General features: G+C 40.8%; 1 protein-coding gene across 1 annotated transcript in view; it reads left to right on the top strand.

Moving 5' to 3' along the window:
- The first annotated feature begins 10160 nt into the window (after positions 1-10160).
- Positions 10161-19816, top strand: part of syt6a (synaptotagmin VIa) — a 55977-nt gene continuing 46321 nt past the window's right edge. Inside the window, exon 1 of the mRNA XM_070839641.1 lies at positions 10161-10317. Within this exon, the coding sequence (XP_070695742.1) occupies positions 10161-10317 (157 nt within the window). The remainder of the gene's footprint in view (positions 10318-19816) is intronic.

The following is a 19816-nucleotide window of genomic DNA, read 5'->3' as shown; positions in this document are numbered from 1 at the left end:
AAATCCATTTTAGATTTAAAAAAAGCCTATTTTAAACACGTTTCCCATAAACCATAGACCGCCGCAGGTTAAACATCATGGCTTGACAAAATAGATGAATCTTTGGGTGAGTGCAGGTAATTGAGTTGTGTCTTTAAACAAGAATTTAACACTAGTGAGTATTATGCAGTTGACCATTGCTGTCTGTCAACTTTTCTCCTAAACAATCTTCATGGGGGTCCATCATTCTGCCCAGTCTTTATTTGTATAGCAGTCAATTCATAACAAGTGTTATTTCGAGACGCTCTCCATAAAGAGCAGGTTCAGACCAAACTCTCTAACAGGGTAACAGACTTCGACACAACACGTTTACAGTCAAGGTGAAGATAACAGAAACGGGGATTTATTCACGTTGTATTGCACGTAACTTCAGTGGATCATAACATATCGGGTATGTGAATGATCTGTTGATGCTTCGGTTCAAAACAAGACCAAACTTTTCTACGGATGTCACTTTCTGAGCCACAACAAAGGCCAAAATGTGCCTTTTACTGTGTGACGTCAAACTGGAGCAACAGTTTCATGCAAACTGCTGCATGAGAGGAGTGAGGAGTGAGGAGTCAGCAGTCGATGATGGGATAAAGCAGTCAATAGAATACATTTTTCAAAAATTATGATTCACCGCAACCACAAGAGGTACAGGGATAAATGTGCACAACATACATTAAGCTGATTGATCCAGTAGTATTCGAGAAAGCAGTGGACAGACAGAATAAACTAGATGGGTCACCAAGCAGCACTGGGTACAGAAAAGTACAGAAATGTAGAAACCTTATTAAGACATTTGAATGCTTCACTGCTTAGCCCTCATTTTCTAAATATTACCTTTGTAATGTAACTCAAACTTTTTCAAACTTCTGAAATGATAGCCACAAATGTTGGGTAAATGAAGACCTAGTTATGTGACAAGACATTTTGCAAAACTGTCAACTTCTGCCGCTAGTTTTGGCCTTGATGACTTTTCTTTGCATCAGTGTTTTGTTTCTTCCCCCTGAGCTGATGGGATTGTGAGACTTTCTGCTTTTGAGCACACCAAAGAATTAAGTGTGATGACAGAGCGGTATCGAAACAAACATCTTCTTTTCCATATGTTTAAGATCGACAGCTAAGATACCCAAGGCAATTAGGCGAGCTGCTGAACCTGTTTGCTCCTTGTGTGACTATTTTCTGCCTTGCATGCTTTGAAATTGAAATAGCAAAATGTTCTCAATTGCAGAAACAACAGTCAAGGCTGTGTTTATCTGCACAGAAACAAATCTCACGCTACCGCTCCACAGCCAAACATCCCATCATTCTGCCCCAATGATTTCATACTTGGGTAAGCTGGGGTAAGGGAGAATATATCAGGTAGGGATGGATAGTTCAAAGGTGGTCGTGGGGACACCTTTTAAAGACAGACAAAGTGATTTGCTTTTCCCATGTTTAGCACCGGTGTATTGTGCTTTTATTGCTCAGAGGGCTGCTGGTTCTCAAATTTTTCTTATAGCACTTTAGTACATGCTCGGAAGGATCCAAGAGTTATTTGATTCACTCACTTAGACACACAATGACAGCTGGTTGAATCCCACATACAGTAGCAGAGACATCTTTTACACTTTCAAAGCTACAATATGACGGTTATACTTCAGGTAATGACACATCGGTGATCCAGTGGTGAATTTTCCCTCTTGCTCATGTAACCCCTTGACTTTAATTTCTTAAGCCTGCATGCATCCCAGGGTTCAGTTGCCGTGGTTAGTAGATCACATTTCCTCCTTTGGAATGAAAACAAGCTCATTTACTCTATCATCTCTGGGCTCTGTCTCTCTACACCTGCTCAATACGAGGCTATAAATGTCTTAAATGACTAGCACACCCATCAGACCGTAAATAACTAGCCTGGAGCAGTGGGCCCTCAGGGTGGGCTTTTGCAGCTCAGAAAGAAGAAAAATGCATGTCCACTTCAGCAGTCACGGTATACAAGGCATTAACAAGGAGGATCTGGGTGATAATAAAAACAGTTAGTTCTTAAGTTAGACAAGCTGGAGTATTTATACTGATATCAGGCCAAATCAATAGCGCATGACAGGATACACTGAATTACAGAACAATAATATAATATCCAGTTTATGGAAGAGTTGCAGTTTCTTGAAGCCTCATTTCATGTGTAAAAGACCAAAATGATTTGGTCTCACTACTGATGAAACTGAACACCATGGATGTGCTGTGATTTTGATGCTGCTCTAAGCAGAATGCCAGCAGAAACGCTCACAGTGACGGTGCTGATATGCTTGCAGGAATCATTTTCATCCTACTCATCACCTTAGACTGGTGTGACAGCAGTTAACAGTTGCTAATTAGCGGGTCCACGTGGATTCTGCACCTGCAGGATTCTGACAAAAAGTTTTAAATGAAATTTGTCATTTCAATGAATACTGCCAATCACATAAAAAGAAAGAAAAAACATTTGATCTAAATTTCAATTTTGAATTCAGATTTTAATTCTGGATCACAGCTGAAAACTATGAAATAATCAGTATTACACACAAAGTGTGGCTGCTGATTATTGGACGAGCCAAAGCTGTGACCTGACCATGGTGCTAGATGGAAGTTAAGGGGTCTTTTGAGTTAGAATTCATCCTGTATGGGACAAGAACATCTTTGACAAATTTGATGGCAAGCCATCCATTTGTTTAGATATACGTATCTCTCAAAATTACATGTGAATCTCATGCTGGTGTTAGAGGAAAGTCAGGGGATCACCGAAGTCACTAGGATACATCCGGTGATGGGTAAACACAAAGTGTACTCAAGTATTAGTTACTTTATAACTATATTCACCTAAGTGGGAGTGAAAGTACTACAAAAATGACTATTTGACTAAGAGTTAAAAAGTATCTTGTAAAAAACTAGTAGTAGTGAGCAACCTCATTAGGTGCCATTTATTACATTAAGTAAGCCAATTATGTTCAAACAAATCCACATGTGCTAAAAGTAAATGTGAAGTATACAGAGCAGGACAAATGACAAATAAATGTGCCGTTAAGCACATCATTTAATCAAAACAAAAAGAAAGTATATTTGTGTCACTTGCTAAATCCTCAAAGTTGAGGTTTGGATGCAGTCTGCATGGTGTGTATATGTGTGTGAGATGTTTGTTTTCCTCTTGAGGCTTAGTCGATTTCTACTTAGGGGCTAAACCCCTGTCACTTTCCCTGCAGCTCATCTTGGGAAGCTACAGCCTGTAGTATCAACAAAATGTACATTCACTGCTACACTTTACTGCTGCTCTGCCCCCATTCACCATCACGTACTCTGCTGTTTGCTCTCTTCCCTTGCTCCGCCGCACACTTACCTTCCACACCTTATGCCTTAAATGCATCAGTAAAAGTGTGTAGCCTAATATAACGTAGTAGATATACATATATTTCATTGCAAATGTACTCAAGACAGAATAAAAATTATTCTCCTATGATTGTGTTCCAATCTATTCTAAACCAGTACTCTTAGAAGAACATTTCATTGTACAAAACACTCGTGTACATGCAGCAGAGTCACTGCTACGTGTTACTACCCAACACTGGGTACAGGAACCATTAATGTCTGTAAAGAAATTAGTGTCACTCAGAGATATTTCACTGGATAAGTGAGAAGTTTGACCTGCAGGCAGCACTAAAGGAAAACTCTGGGGAACACCAAAGTCGTGAGGATTCATTGGGCACCACGAATATCTGTACCAAACTGCATCCAATAATTGTTGAGATTTTTCAGTCTAGGCTGAAGTGGTCAATCAATAGACCGCCAGCTCTCGAGTTACGCCATTAAAAAATAAGTCAAATGCAAACTTCTGTCCTTCAGTTTGTCTACCCACTTATTCACTCGTCCATCCTTCCACTCAGCCATTAATGCATCCATTTAAAAGTTGAAATAATTCCAACCAGCGTCCTCCACCAGGACCTCACAAGCTACATTTTCCCACAGAATCTGTCTGTCAGCCTCCTCCGTCTCATCCAACTCACCACCCGTTGACAGTCCACCAGACCACCTGCAAGCAGGAATGATTCACAATGAGGAGTCAGTTATTTCTCTCGTGTTTGGCTGACTGTGACCTGTAAACACAGTCCGGTTGCGTGAGCAGCACTGAGCAGAAACAGCAGATGCATCTGCCAAACCTCAGGCTAGAAGGGTAAACCTGAACAAGCATGGGTGACAGGCTGATTTATGGCTAAAATGTCACTCTAAAATGTCATAAATATTGTAAGTTATCACATACTTACATCTAAGCCCACTCTTGGGGGGGGGGGGACATCCAAAGATGGTTGTGGCGACATCTGCGATCTTACAGCCATGTCGCCAGATGAGATATTTCACTTAAAATCACAAATGTGAACCTCGTGGTACCACTATAAAAGTCAGGTGATGAGATGATCAAAGTGACCAGGATACATCATTTATCAACCATGAATGTCCTTCATAAAATTTCAGCCAGTCCATCTTGTAGATGTGGAGATATTTCACTGGGCAAGCAAAAACTTTGATGGTTCTAGATGAAAAGAAGGGATCACCAAAGTCATGAGGATTCATCCCCTGGGGGCCGTGACTGCCTGCACCACATTTAATGGCGATTCAAAATGCCAATGTGAAGGACGCACTAGAGGTAAAGTAACCTTGTATCTTTTGAATAAAGACTTAAACATTAGAAAGAGATCTTTTTTTATTCTGTAAGCAATGTTTTACCTTTACTTCACAGTAAATGTTCCTGTCATGTCATCAAAAAGCATGTTTGGCTACAGTTCAAAAGTCTCCTTTGTCAGTGCGAAACAAGAAAAAAGCACAAGGATGTTTTGGTGTAAAATGGGTGTGTCACTTCCTGAAGACGATGTACATTAGAATGGAAATATGTGGATGTGTGAGCCAACAGTATTGTTGTATCTGCTGTTGGTTTTAAGATGCGGGAAAGGTGATTTAGAATAGTTTCATATGAAAAGACAATTCAAACGGCTTTACATAAAACAGAAAAATGCTCCTTGTACACCTCAGTGTCTTTTAGACTCCAACTTTCAAAGCAGACCCTTTCTTCCATGTCTCTCTCTGTCGAGCACACAGAGAATAGATCAAAGACATCAATGATCCTCTCCGCCTTCATTTGCTTTCAGATCGGAAGAGTAGCACACTGCCAACACTGTACACACTGGATACAGCGCTGCTGCAGTCACTGTAATCACTGTGACACTATGTTTGCCTGTAATGTTAAAGGACTACATTGAGTTTGTCATTGTGGTCACCTTACGAACAGGCACAAAGAAATGTACAGAACATTTCACCAGAATAAACACCAGATATAAAAAAATGTTCTCCAGTTCATAGCTGAGAATTTAAATAAATAGAGGCAGTTAAACTTGTTCAAAGCATAAAACAAAACACACAGGTTTTTTAGTCTTTTGCATAAATAAATGAAATACAACTTTTTTCTTATGTGTTTAGCTACAAGCAGGAGGGAATCGGCCTTCACACACAAACACGAATGTAACGTGTTGTACTTCACATGGGCTCTGTATGCTGAAAGATTTCTGTGTATGGATTAAACACACCATACAGTGTGTTAATTAGTTAATTTTACAGGTGCTAGTGGATGTGTTTTCAAACTTTGAAGAGACCAGGCCAGCTGTTTCCCCCTGGTTTGACATTTCTGACAGACTTGCCTCCCAAAATGTCACACTTTTCCTTTTAAAGCCACATCTCAGTCGTCCTTGGTGGAGGAGCAATCAGCCTCAGCTGTCTGGGCTGCTTCACTCAATTATTGTGTGAACAAAATGTATTCCTGAAGTCACAAAGAAAGACATATCTCATGAGTGAAAGAGCTTTTGCAGTGTCTCACTGTTGGGATGGCCTGGCAAGTTTAGACATCACACAAAAATGTAATAATCAGGCCTTGAAAACTCTTAAAAAGTGTTGAAAAAAATCGTATTTAAAAGCCTTTAACTGAATTTACAAAAGTCTTAAATCCTTTCTCTTTCTTGTTTTAGGCAGGAAGGTTAGCTACAAATTGTTTTTATGTCCAATTGCAAGCTGTTGGGAGGTGTTATACACTCAATTAAAAAATGAAATCGCTGCAATAATGGATTGTGCTGCAGGAGGCTTTTCTGTCAGCAACATCATATCTGTAGCAAACACCTTCACTAGTGCTAGCTACAGGAGGCTCATCATGTCATAATGGACAGCTGTCAATTTTATTTTTATTATTTTTAATTGGTTAATCCTTCTATGTACTAGCATCTACTAGCGTATCCAGGTCCAGATCATGTTAATTGATTGTATCATTAGGAATCATTGTCATATACTGCTGGGACAACTGCACAAAATGTGGTATAATAAAATGTAGCTCTTGGTCATATCACCCACACTGGTTTCCCATAATACTTACATACTTTGTCCAGTTTGATTGTGAAACTGGTATTGAATTGCACTCTGTGTTGCAGAAAAAAAGGACTTTCTTAAATTTAAATTGGCAAACCCTGCAGAAACCCTGAAAACTTTAACGGCATATCAAGCAGAGACGATCTGTCGCCTGTATTCTCATCACATATCGAAGAACTTGAATGGTGATCCGTGAAAAGTGGGTGCAACGCCCTGCCAATTTTAGCGTATTATTGAGGGTTTGCGTTGTGTTGACCTGTAAAGCGATCATGAGAATATTAAAAAGGAAAACTTGGGATTGATATGCATGACAGCGGGTGATGGAAATCAACTCCTCTGGACATTATCACTCTTCAGGGCTGTGCTGACAGCACCTCAATTAAACACCTCATCTCAGCGACATTCAGGACATGTTTGGACGAGATACAGCGTTGTGCACATTTCACCTGGACACAGAATGATTATGCTGATCCCTATCCGTGCCACGGGTAATGTCACTCTCATTCATTGCTGTGTTGCATGTTCAGCCTGATTGAGAAACATTGTGGATAAGTACTCTAAGCCTCTTTTGGGGGCCTAACGGAAATAGCGTGTGTGTATTTCATTGTAAATCCTACAGGCTCTTGTGTGATATTCATTGGCAGATCTATTTGTTCTCACATCATCGCTTCATCTGTTGTACTGTAGCTTCAGAGCTCCATCCATCGAATCCTGCTCACACAATTTAAGACTGTTACTAATGAGCTTAAGTATGAGTCAAAATAGAAATATTCCTCTTGCTGCCCCACAGCTGAGTAGGGAATCTTTGATTTACGCGTTGTGACAATTAGGCACACACACATACACACCGGGATACACCGATACACGCTGACTATATACTGTAGAAATCCTCCCATCGCGGCTCTCGGGAGAGGTTTGGAAGTGCTGATGCTGATTAGCATAGCTTTGAGTGAGCCAACCCTTTGTCATGCATTTGCCACGATGAATCAAGTTCAACATCTGCAGCCACCGGGCTGTCACCACAGAAAGATCTGCCACAGATGATGTTGATTTGCATATCAAACCGAGGACCTCATGTGCCACAGCCCCCTCATTTGCTGTGAAAAATATGCCCGCGCCCCCCTACAAAATTATCAATACAACCATCACAACCCTCCTCATTTATTTATGGCTTATAGGGTGAATTCCTAATGACAGAAGTGGTTTAAATGTGTTGGCTTGTTAGTTAGTGTTACTGTCCAAAAGGAGCTCTCTCAGCAGTCGCCTTGATTACTGATTAATTAATTATTATTAATTCACACACTTTAAGCACTTTCCGTTGCCACGGACATCTAAATTATTTAGAAACGGTAACACTTTCATACGAGAGGCACTATTTTGTGTTCACTCGAACTGTGCCTCATGAATAATTAACAAAGAGGGTAAAATGTAGTGCGCAGATAAATCTGAGCAGTTTAATCGATGTTTTATTCTGTTTAACTTATAGACGGTGGTCATTTGAACACATTAGCAATCTGCTGCGCCTGGAAAGAAAGTGGTGATGATATGTCGTCTTTCAGCTGCTGTGTTGATATTATTCTGCTCACTTCCTCTGTGCTTTATCTGTGTACTGCAGTATATTCCCACCTTATACTGTATGCATTGTGATGTGACGTTAACCTCAAACTGTGCTGCACAGATAACATTTTTGTTAATGCTGCAAGAGGGGAAGACAGTGGAGCCTTACTTTGGTAATGGTATGTTATCTGTTTTACGGCAGGTTATTTCCTGGCTGTCTCAAAGTGATTGAATGTAAGTTAACAAGGAACCATTACATACAGTGTAATAGTATTATTTGTCTGACATACTGGACAGTACCCTCTAAATAATGTAACGGCGCTACGAAGACCTGCTACACCCCAGGTCTATTTTCTCCCACCGTTAAAACTGTTAGATTAGTATTGTTAGCAGCGCTGGGGGGAATCACTGAGTAGTTTTGTTTCGACGTCTAAGCACTAGTTTTTGAATGCGAATACAGGTAGCAGCAAACCTGCATGCATTGACAAGGCCTCGGTGCAAATGAGGGGGGAGGGCGAGTCGGTATCAGCTGCAGCACATGGAGAGAAGTAATTGAGTCTTTTGAAAACCTGCTGCCAGAAACTATTTGTTATTTGCCAGTTAATCAGGATCAGAGTAGGAACAGGAAGCACACTAGACCCTTGATCCAAACTTTGAGGCAAACAGAAGGGGTGCGGGGGGCGCGGCTAAGATAAGCTCTCAATTATCAAAGCTAACTCGGAACAATAACCCACCAGCGTAGACAGCGCAGTATTTACGCCCTGCTTGAAACTCAATTAAGGCAGGGAGTAAACCAAGATCTGGTTAAACTCAACACCATTATGTAATTGGATGGGCATGAAATCTTTTTTTCTGCTGCCTTATTCGTCACAGGGTTTATTGAATTACTCTGATTAAGGGTTAAGTTGATAAGAACATAATTAAGGGATAAGGTCAAGCAAGTTCACATATAGCCTAATGTAATATAGTGGAAAAGTCAAGTTAATTGGTTTTTTTTTTGTTTTTCTTGCCTTGGGTTTTCCGCCCATCTTCACAACCTCTATTTGAAAATAAACACATTTGATTGTTCATTTATACTAACGACAAGATTAATTTGAATTGAATCCTCAGAGGCTTTTGGAAAAATAGCACAGGGATTAACTACTAGAGATGTATTTGCTTTTATTGGGCTTTATTAGCTGCAGTGTCCCAACAGATACATTAAAGCAGATCCCAATTCGCACTTATTCGCATCTGCAAACAGTTCTGCAACGTTAGCAATCGTTTATAAAAAATGAGCAGTGACCATTTGTTCACATTGCATGCAGCCTCACAAACTGCTCCCTCTCTCTCTCTCTCTCTCTCTCCCTCCCTCTCCCTCCCTGTTTCTCTCTTTCTCACGCAGACAAACAGACATAGTTAAACCCCCATCATTACAGGTTGTAAACACTCAGGGATCACAATCGGAGCGATGGGGGACTGGCGGTGGGAGCTGCGAGTCACTGGTGGTTCAGCTCGGGGGACATTTATCACCAGAGACACTCTGACCTGCAGGGACCAGCCATGTTAGTCACACCTGAGAAAAACAAGCCTGGTGGTCGTTACGTGTAAAAAAAAATAAAAAAATAAAAAAATTGTGCACACAAGCAGGAGTGGTGGCGGCGTTACAGTCAGTTCAAGGGTGGGTGTGTGTGGTGGGGGGCGGGGGGCGATGATGAGACGGGAGGTGAAGGGGGAATGGGGGTTGCTAGGCTCCAGTGCTTGTTGACTTGGTTTTTAAGCATACATATGATGCAATAATTCTGTCCACACATATCACCTTGGGGCAAATTAAGATTCATTAAGTCCTTACACATTATTGCACACTCGCACATACACACACACGCTCATGTCATGGCAGGAGTTCACCACATTTGTGCACTTAACAATCTTGACCCTGCTTGCTCACACATCCATGTTCTGAAACACACACACACACACACACACACACACACACACACACACACATGCACTCAGACTCAAATGGGTTTGTGAGTAAACACACTTGAGAGACTGTGGTGGGAGAGGAAGAATCAGCAGAGGACAGAGACAAGTTGCATTTATCTTCTCCATGCAAGGCTGCTGCGTGTGTGTGTGGGTGAGTTAGTCCCCTTGGAAGAGCACACACGGCTGAGGATGCTGCTGGGAGCATGAGTTCTGACCGAGAGGAGTATGACATGGTCTGTCAGAGAGCTGTGACCCTAATTGTTGACCTCTGCCTGCACAACAGCACACTGTTGGATCAGGACACCTGCCAGGATTACCTCCTCCTGTTGTCCAGCCACAGCTCTGACCGCAAAGAACCGGGTAAGGACTATAATTAACTCCTGATTTATATTGGGTGTAAGGCAGTGGCTTTCCTGATGTGTGTTTGTAAGTCTCCACGCTCAGGTTTTCCTCAGAGGAGAGCTAATTTATAAGATTTCATACAACATAGCTTTACTTGTATGTGCATGCCAAAGGCAGTTACAATCTGTTGCCTTTAAACATGTGATTTTACTTCTTTTTCCTTGTGTTTATCATATGTGCGGTCACTGATGGTTGCTCAGACAGAGCTACGACTGAGCCATTATTTACATCCTTAATGAGTTTTTGTGACCCCGGGGCAGCAGGGAGCAATAGGTGTGTAAAACAAACCCACATTGACTCCCCAGTTTGCTCCAGAGAGCAGCTTCTATACCGTTAATAGATAAGCCTTGAGGCTGACTAACGCCAGCTGATGCTGTCCTGACCACTCAGGCTTACAAAGAAAGGAGAACCAAGCAAACCTTTTCAGAGATGTATGTTGCTGTTGCTGTGGCTGCGTGAAAAACAAACATGAACACATGAACAACAGGTTGCGCAAAAGCGGCAACGCTGTGTGTTTCATCTGCTCGGCAAAGTTTCAACCTCCTGAATTTGTATTTTTTGGCTTATTCATGAGAGGAGAGATGATTTACACATCTGTTGCAGCCTTGAGCAGCTGGTGCTTTTGCACTTGCAGAGGGCTTCACCCCCCTTTAAAGGAATAATAACCCCTCACTTCAAATGCATTGGTAATAGAGCAGCTCTGCTATAGGCTCTGGCAGAGCGTGTGTGCGTTCATGACTCAGTTGTGTGAATTCTAGTCATGAAAACCTCACAAATACTGGCTGAATAGCCTAAAAGCAGATGAAACGTGGATTTACTGTTACAATGCAGACGACACCTCACACGATTTGACTGAAGGGTGTGTGAAGAATTGTAGGTTTAAAGATTTGGGTAAAGCTTCCCTGAGCTCTGCTGGTGTAAAGATTTTTAGATAGCTGAGCTTAAACAATGCTCCAGTGTACAATTTGATTTTGATTTTCTGGATTTAGAAAACCAATGCATCAAGTGTATCGGGGCAATTTGTCTTGTACTAATTATATTTTCTGCTGTATATAGATATCAGTAACTCATATGTCTAATTGTTTGTTAAACCATCTAATTGTTATATTTCTTCTTTCATCCAAAAGTCCACGAGTTACTGCGAAATTGGTCTTTAGTGTTGTCTGCAGGGGCTCAGGAGAGGGGAAATATCATTTGTGGATGCTTTTCAAGGATGGGTTCCTGTTCCCAGAGTGCATGTCACACCAATTCTGACCGAATCCTCTGTCACCTCACATCATTCTCAGTGGAGGAACTGAACATACACAGTGCCACTGGCATCCAGTACTGAGCTGTGGGGACGTTAAATGCCATTGCATGTTATGCAGCCATTGATGTAAATGATTTCTGCCACATGGAAGCTACAGACAAGCTGCTTCTCATAACATTGGAGGATGTATAGGTTGGGGGTTGTATGAAATGTCTACTTGTATATCTTTTCTTTGGCATAGCACATACCTCCCACAGAGAGCAAAATAGCTTGTTGAAGGAAGTGCAGTGTTCTCTGAAAATCATTTTCTACAAACTGATGAGCTATCTGACACAATTAATTTGCTAATGTAAAAGTTACAACTCCCATGAAACTTTTCCACCAAAGTACGATATCCTGTCATTGTAACTTGGTCTCGTCCTTGGCTTATGGGAAATGCTGTTCATTGAAAGCCACAATGGTATTATAATCAAGAAATAATTAAAAATACTGTTGTCATCTAGACATTGTTGGCCGTTGCTTAGTACCATCTGTGATTTGAGCACTCTGAGTTATTCTGAGTTACTGAGGCTGTGTTGTGATATCAAATTGTGGGATCATTTATCATGACATCACCATAACTGAACCTATGAAAATGCTTATGTTAGCTAGACCCCCCTCCTTTGGAATAAATATCTTGTGGTAATCAGTGCTAAGCATGGACGGTAAAAACAGACAACACGACAGCTCCCTAATAGTGAAGCCAAAACATCCTGATCACCCCCAGTGGTGGCTGGCTGCAGTATAGGTCATAGAGCCCGCTCTCTTCATTTTAGCAGATGGGACATGAGCCAAGCTAAAAAAAACATCTAATCAAAGTACAGGTCTAATATACTTTTCCAAAGATGGTTTCTGTCATTTATCATGCTTATGTATGTTCAAGTGTTCATTTTTCTCATTCGTTTGGTTTTAATTAGTTATTTGATGCTATAAAAAAAGGAGGTGTGACATCACGATTGACAGCATCTGGCTCAGTCTGTGTCGGGCGAGTGTGTGGATGGGACTCAAACTGTGTAGACACGTCAGCCATCTTTATGTACAGTCTATGGTGCCTAGGTAGAAGTAACTGTGTGTGCAGATAGAACAAAAAGCTGATTCTAAAGGTCGCTGGAAAGATGTAATCGCCCAAGGCTCCGCAAATTTATGCAAACATGCATCTGTGCAAGTTAAGAGAAAAATTTGTATTCTGGAGCTTTATGAATGTACTTCATACATGTGCAGAGACTGGAGAGAGATAAAGCTTTACAGGCTTCCATTAATGGATTGGTAGCACCAATATTTAATATTGAAATGGAGCAGTTTACTTCAAGTCACTAACAGCAGGCAGGGACAGATGCTATGTGGGCTTGATGAAAAACTTATTTTTTACTCACCACAACATGCCCTTTTCATGGTTAAGGTTAGGGTTATGTTAAGCATTCATAAATAGAAAGTTTTTGCTAAAAAACTATCAATGACCCTCTGTTGCTCCTGACTATGCATTATGTGCATTCTTTAATCTGTGTGATTTTCATTATTCTTTGCTGGTAGATTTGATATATGTATATATATTCCTCAGTGGTTGCACAAAAAAAGGGTATTAGGTTTGTAAATATTCAGTTGTATGAATAAATCTGCAGCCATCAGACTCAGAGCGGCAGAGTCATTTTACCAGAGCAAATTTCTCTCTGTTGGCTGAGTATCCTCTCACTAGTCCGGAATCGATTGCGATAAAATAAGAAAGACTAATTAGAAAGTCTGGGACTTTAATTCCCCTTTTCTCACGCGGCGGAAGAGATAATAAACCATTGTCTTTATCGACCAATTTGTTGAATCTTGAGCTGGCTCCGTGTGTCACCGCGCAGGACCCTCCTGCTGCGCGTGTGAAAGGCAACACAAGACTTTTTCAGTGAGATAAATGAGAGCTCGGATCAGCGTCCCACACTCTGCTGAGCGAACGTTTCCCGCTGATCAGCTGCCTGCTGCATATATTGATATTCACTCCAGACTGTTCATACAGGTTACAAAACATATCCCTTAAGCTCGTGTTGCTCCTGAATGGCGGGACGCACTGACAACCTCCTCCTCCAAACACACACACACACACACACACACACACACACACAACTCACCCTCATTACAGATTCCACTTTCATTATCAGCTGCAGCTTCAGGTGTGTGGGCTTGAATTGACGAGGCTTATTTTTGATCACATTATTTCTCGCATGCCCATCTCATCTTGAGGTTTATTAAACAAGACCTTGGCTGGCAGAGGACATTAGCATCAGCAGATCATTCATTTAGCTCCCACTGGTCTGCTCCTCTCTGTCCGTGGTATTTGCGGGGACGGGTGGCGCATTGCAGGTTGGATCCAAAACAGAAAAACAAGAACATCAAATTAACTGCACTGTGGAGATTAGAACCCCAGCCGAACCGCTGTGCCTTTCAATAATTCATATCCACTGACTACTGTCTCTGTATTTTATTGATACAACATTTCACTGTAGACCACAAAAGAACAGTGGAGACACGCTCTGTTCCTGTTGTGGAAGATAACACGTGGAAAAATGTCTGTCTCAGCTGTCATGAAAAGACCAAATGCCACTCCTCAAAGACCTGTGCCATTATTGCCGTAATCATCAGAATAATAAAACAGTTTTGTATTTTTTTTCTACAGCATTCACTCAAGCAAGGTGGGGTGGGAAATATATCCAAGCAACAGTGTTAGGAAGGTTCGTGTAGCCGTGTCTTTGCACCTCATCGTGAATGGTGATGGCTACGATTATTTAATGTAGGAGTGTTCTAATGACACTGGAGGTTAAAATAACACTGATAAGACAGAGCTGGGTCAGTGAGCCAGTTCAGTGGGAGGAGGAAATAATGGCTGCCCAAGTGGAACACATTTTTCATTAAAATGAATGCGCTAAAGACAAAAGTCAAACAGTGGCTTGAATACCAATCAGCTCTTCTATAAGCAGTCTGTGAACAGCATTATAAGCAGCAATGCCTTCATCTCTCTTTCTCTGAAGGCTTCTCTGGTGCTTCCTTCCCCCACACTTCATTTTGAAGCTCAGTGGCAACTGGGACGTCCCCTAAGGTGCTAATTTCTTGTGATGTTATCTGCTGCCCAGCTGTGGAACTATTGTCAATGTGAATCCATCTCCATGAATAAATAATAGAAGTCCCTCTTCCTGGACTCAGTGGTGCAGACGACATCACAATATGTTGTACCTTGTGTAAGTGTTTCACAGGACAGCGCTCTCTGCAGGCTTTTCTCCAGCAAATGTATCAGTGTCATTAGTGACAAAAGTGTTAAGCAGCGTGGAAACATGCTGGGTGTTACCCAGGCCAGCGCACAAGGAAAGGCCTGTGCTGACTTATCGAGCAGCAACATTGACTTATTGATTAAAGAATCAGGCCCCAAGCGAGCCGAATGCTGAGCACCTCACAGGACGAGGAGAATCACAACACAGCATGAGAAAAATAGATATATTTTTTGCCCTCAGCCCCACTGGAGCATAACATTAAAGCACAATTTGTTGGTGAAATACAATAAGTGACTGCTCTCTATGCCCCACCCCCATAGTTACAGTTGCTATGCATGTCAAGCTTTCTGTTCACGTAGAGCAGATTCACACAGAGTGCAAAAATACACACTATTTACAATGAAAACGGATGGCGAAAATGTCACTATGGATTCCGGGGGTACATCCCCTCGATGTACCCCTCGGAATCCATAGACAGAGATGGTCTAGCCAGCGACAACAGACCGAGGCAGATGTTGTCAGCTGTAGCAGGCTAATTAAGCTGACATTAGCTCCATGAATTGGCTAACAATAGATGGCTAAGACTGCCCTGACCTACAGCCCTCCTCCCCATCCATTATCCATTATACCTGACAAAGCCCTAATCAAAAATGTTGTAGAGTGTCTTCCCTGAAATTATTGTTGATCATGATTCTGTGTTATTTCATCAAAAAAGCATGTAATTGAATGCCAAATAACAGGTTTGACTTACCTGGATAGTTGGAATATCGTTATCATTAGTTTCCCAGGGAGCTGGAAAGCCATGCGAATAGAAATTATATTTATGACCATAAACCGTAAAATGCAACAGTTATAAATTAGATGTTTAAATTTGAATTAGGTGCCATTATTGATCACAAACAACAGCCAGTCAGAAACAAGAGGCGTTCTTATAATTTGTTCCAATGGAAAACAAGAGCAGCCTACCATGGAAAAAGGGTGAAATCCTCATTCAGTACCAGCAGTGTGCGTGTGTGTGTGTGTGTGTGTGTGTGTATGGAGGGCTGAGATTGAGGATAATGCGTCTTGTTGTGTGTGGATGTAAGTCTTTGCCATAATATTGGAAGCACTGTATATCAGCACCCGAATACCAAACTTTGAATTTATTTCACTGCAATGTTTGACTTTGAACACCACTTTTCTGAATTTTCACCGTGAAATTCACAATAGTCACGTCTACACTTCCCATATATATATTTATTTCAGGCTTCTCAAATTCAGATCTGATTTAACATCAGAGTTTGATCTAGTGTATTTTAGCAACCAGTTTTGGAGATTTGAATTTTCATATATAATAATGTGCTTTGACAGTTAGTGTGAGTTGCAGCAGTGTAAACGATGTGATGTTGCTATGGATCCATTTTGTTAAAATGGGCAGGTTTTAACTGTCGTAGATCGCACTCTTTTGCAAGTTGTTGCAAGTCTCATCTCATCTCATCATGAATCTTTTGGTGACCCCTGTAGGGCGGTATCGCCTGTTGTAGTTTATGCTAGAGTGTGGGAGCAAACCATTTATTCTTTGTTACACTTTTGCTAATTTTTAATTTTTTTGGTTTTTAAAGGACAAAAAAAAGAACAAAATCCAAACTCTTGATATACCAAGTATCATTCTTGCCACAGCTCTGGACTATTTTTTTGGGTAGAAGCTGAGAAGAACAAAAGAAAGAAGTCTTTAGTCTTGTTATGCCACATTTGACTTCCTCACATCACTAATGTGAAGCTCTTCTCATTCCCGTATTTTCCCATGTACCTCCTCTGTTTCACTGGCTGGTTCCTTCATGTAGCTCTTTTGTCATAATGGCTGTTGAGCTGTCTGTCACGGTGAGAGATTTGGGCCTCTGGGGCCGACACTCCTGTCACGCTCGCAGAGCTGATGGTGTACAATCTGACGTGGATCCTGTACACTTCATCAAACAAATTAATGTGCAATCTTTGAGGGTAATACCACTAAAAAGTTGAGCTAAAAATACTGTATTGTTTCAGCAAATAACTAAATCAGAGCAGAGATCACTTAAGACATAACACTGGCCTGCACCTGTAAAGTAGGCTCATATTGGGCTGAAACTGATGCCTCCAGGTCATCCCTATGTTCCTACATTTATAAGTGATCCAACTATATAATAGAGAAAAGTATGTCTGTGTGTGTGTTAGGGTTAGAGCAGGGGTGCCCACACTTCTTCGGCTTGTGAGCTACTTTTAAAATGACCAGGTCAAAATGATCTACCTACATTAAAAATGCTGAACATATATTTATTTATATATACTGAGTATACTTAATATATACGATATATGTTGGCGTACACTGCATAACTGCAACTAATGTAGCCCTTGGTATTGACAGCAGTAATGCACATAGGTGACAAACAGTGATGTAACCATCAATATTGCAGACAAGTGACAGGAGTAATTGGAACAATCAATACATTTATGGTCACTACCTTACTCTGATGACTTGCACTGAATGGGGTTGAATATCCCTTCCTATCCTATTATCCCAGAATATCCTTTCTTTAGTAGATATAAATTAGAAGGCTAACTAGGTCACTTCGCTCACTGGAGTTTTGCAGTAGCTAGCGTGTTTGGCCGTGCATGCCCGTGCCCCGTAACCCATAGCAGAGAAGAGATCTCAGACTGGCCGCCCTGTTCTTCAATCAAGTCGCAAATGCCACAGGGAGGATACATACATTCATTAATTTTCTAAACCGCTTAATTTTTTTGTCCTAATTAGGGATGATAGATGATGGACAAAATTTTTTTTTTATTATCTACTCACACTACCTTTGCGATCTACTGGTCGATCGTGATCGACGTATTGGGCACCCCTGGGTGAGAGGATAAGGGTTAGGTTAACCCAGTGAGGAGAAAAGTGGCTTCAGACAGGCAGACACACACACAGACACACACACAGACATACTTTTCTCATATTAACAGCAGCCTTGCCTCACTCCTCACTGGCTACACAAATAAGGGGCATGACAAGACGAGTGTAAGAGTGTAAACCCAGGTGGCCCGGGTTCAGCTCCCGGTATGGGAAGGTAACCCTTCAGTTCATAAGTTTCCCCATCATGGGACTAAATAAAGAGTATCTTATCTCATCTAATGGCTTAATGTTATCATCAGCATTGGTAGGTGAAGATATACGGTTATAGCCATGATTTAAGGAATTGCATTGGTAAAAGGAGATCAGGAAAATTGTACTATTCTCCCATAAAGTTCTTTATACTGCCATCTCTGTCATTTTTTAAAATTATTTTGCACTGTTCTGCAGCTTTTCAGAGGTTTATGTGTCCACAGGTGAACATAATGGAGCATTTGGCAGCTAAAGACACTGATATTTCCTATAAGGAGTTGGAGGATGAAGTGAACTAAAGGAAAAGGAAAACAGACCTTAATCAGTTGGCCAGAAACATGACTCTAAATGAATGCTAATATTTCTCTATATCTATATATGTGTAATTGAAAATTGTTTGCTAACAACTTTATAAAGTGTCAGAGTGCTGTGTCTATATGTACCACCCGCAAGTGGCCAAAAAATAATAATAAATTAGCACTGCTGTTTTTTTTGTTTTTTTTTAATGTACCTTTAATTACCTCAAAGCAAAGTAATTAGTCAGATTAATGTGATTTGTAAGGGGAGGTGGGGATGTGTAGCGAGTTTAACGTGCATTAATCTGTCAAAATTAAATTTAGCTCTACCACACTCACCATGACCACTTTATAAGGTGACAATATGTCACTGTTGTGTTCACAGCTTGTTGGCTGCCAAGCGGTCGGGAATCAATAAACGCTGGTTTAAATAACAAAGACGCTGCAAGGCAGTCAAACAATAAATATTACAAAGAGGAAATATTACCTCATCTGTTACACAATTGACACTGTGTATACAGAAATACTCCTGTATAATCTAATACAAGCATAATACGTCTATAATAAATGAATGCTACTGTCTTAACTTTTACTACGTTTTTACTCATTCTGAAAGCTGTTTTTAGTATTTTTATTCCACTGTGGGCTTTTTCAATGTAAAAGGAATCACCATAGAAAAGTATATGTCAGGGTTTGTTAGTCAAAATAATTGAAACTGTACACAAAGAATGGATTCTTTGTTTTCCCCTCATATAAACATCGAAATTGTCAATGTCACATTGGCTTTCATGGTGCAGAACAATGCAGTCCCAACATAGTGCTGCATACCACAGACTGCACATGGTTCCTGAGCCAAAGCAAAGAAAGAAAACATGTTTTACACAGAAATACAACAGAAAAGAAGCACAATCTAAAAGCTCGTCCATTGTCCACATACTCAGCAGTTCACAAGTGTCACTTTCATAAAGCCGTTTCATTATGGAAATTATCAAAAATTGCTTCGAAATAAAGGACGATACGAAAATGTTAATAATTAATTTAATCAAACACACATCCTGGTTATAGATGTGGTATGGTATTCATATGTACATACATGCATCCCCTACAAGTGACTTGGTGAAATAGTGCTGTTTTCTCACATGTTCTCATACAGACGTTTGATAAAATAACACTTGTCATGCTTGACCGTAAGAGATCCAGTCAGTAGAAAGGGTGTGAGGTGTTTCTTCTGTGGCCTGCGGATAAAAAGATGTGAAATGTTTTTCTACATCTACTAAAACTGCGAGTAACCACAGGCTATGAGAACCTAATGAGGAGGAGATCCACTATATTAGAACTGTATTCACTAATTAGATAGCGATGCTGCACGCATGGAAGGCTAAATGAAATACAAATACCAGTGCTTAAGGGGCAAACCAAGGGTGTCATATGTATGCAGCGTTGCCCTGTTTTATACTATGATGCCAAAAGTGCACTAAATTTGCCGCCATGTAATATGACAGTGATTGACGATGTTTTT

Source organism: Pempheris klunzingeri, chromosome 11 (assembly GCF_042242105.1).
Source record: "Pempheris klunzingeri isolate RE-2024b chromosome 11, fPemKlu1.hap1, whole genome shotgun sequence".
NCBI classification, from domain to species: domain Eukaryota; kingdom Metazoa; phylum Chordata; class Actinopteri; order Acropomatiformes; family Pempheridae; genus Pempheris; species Pempheris klunzingeri.
Note: the sequence above shows the minus strand (reverse complement) of the source record. Positions and strands in the feature narration are given on the sequence as shown.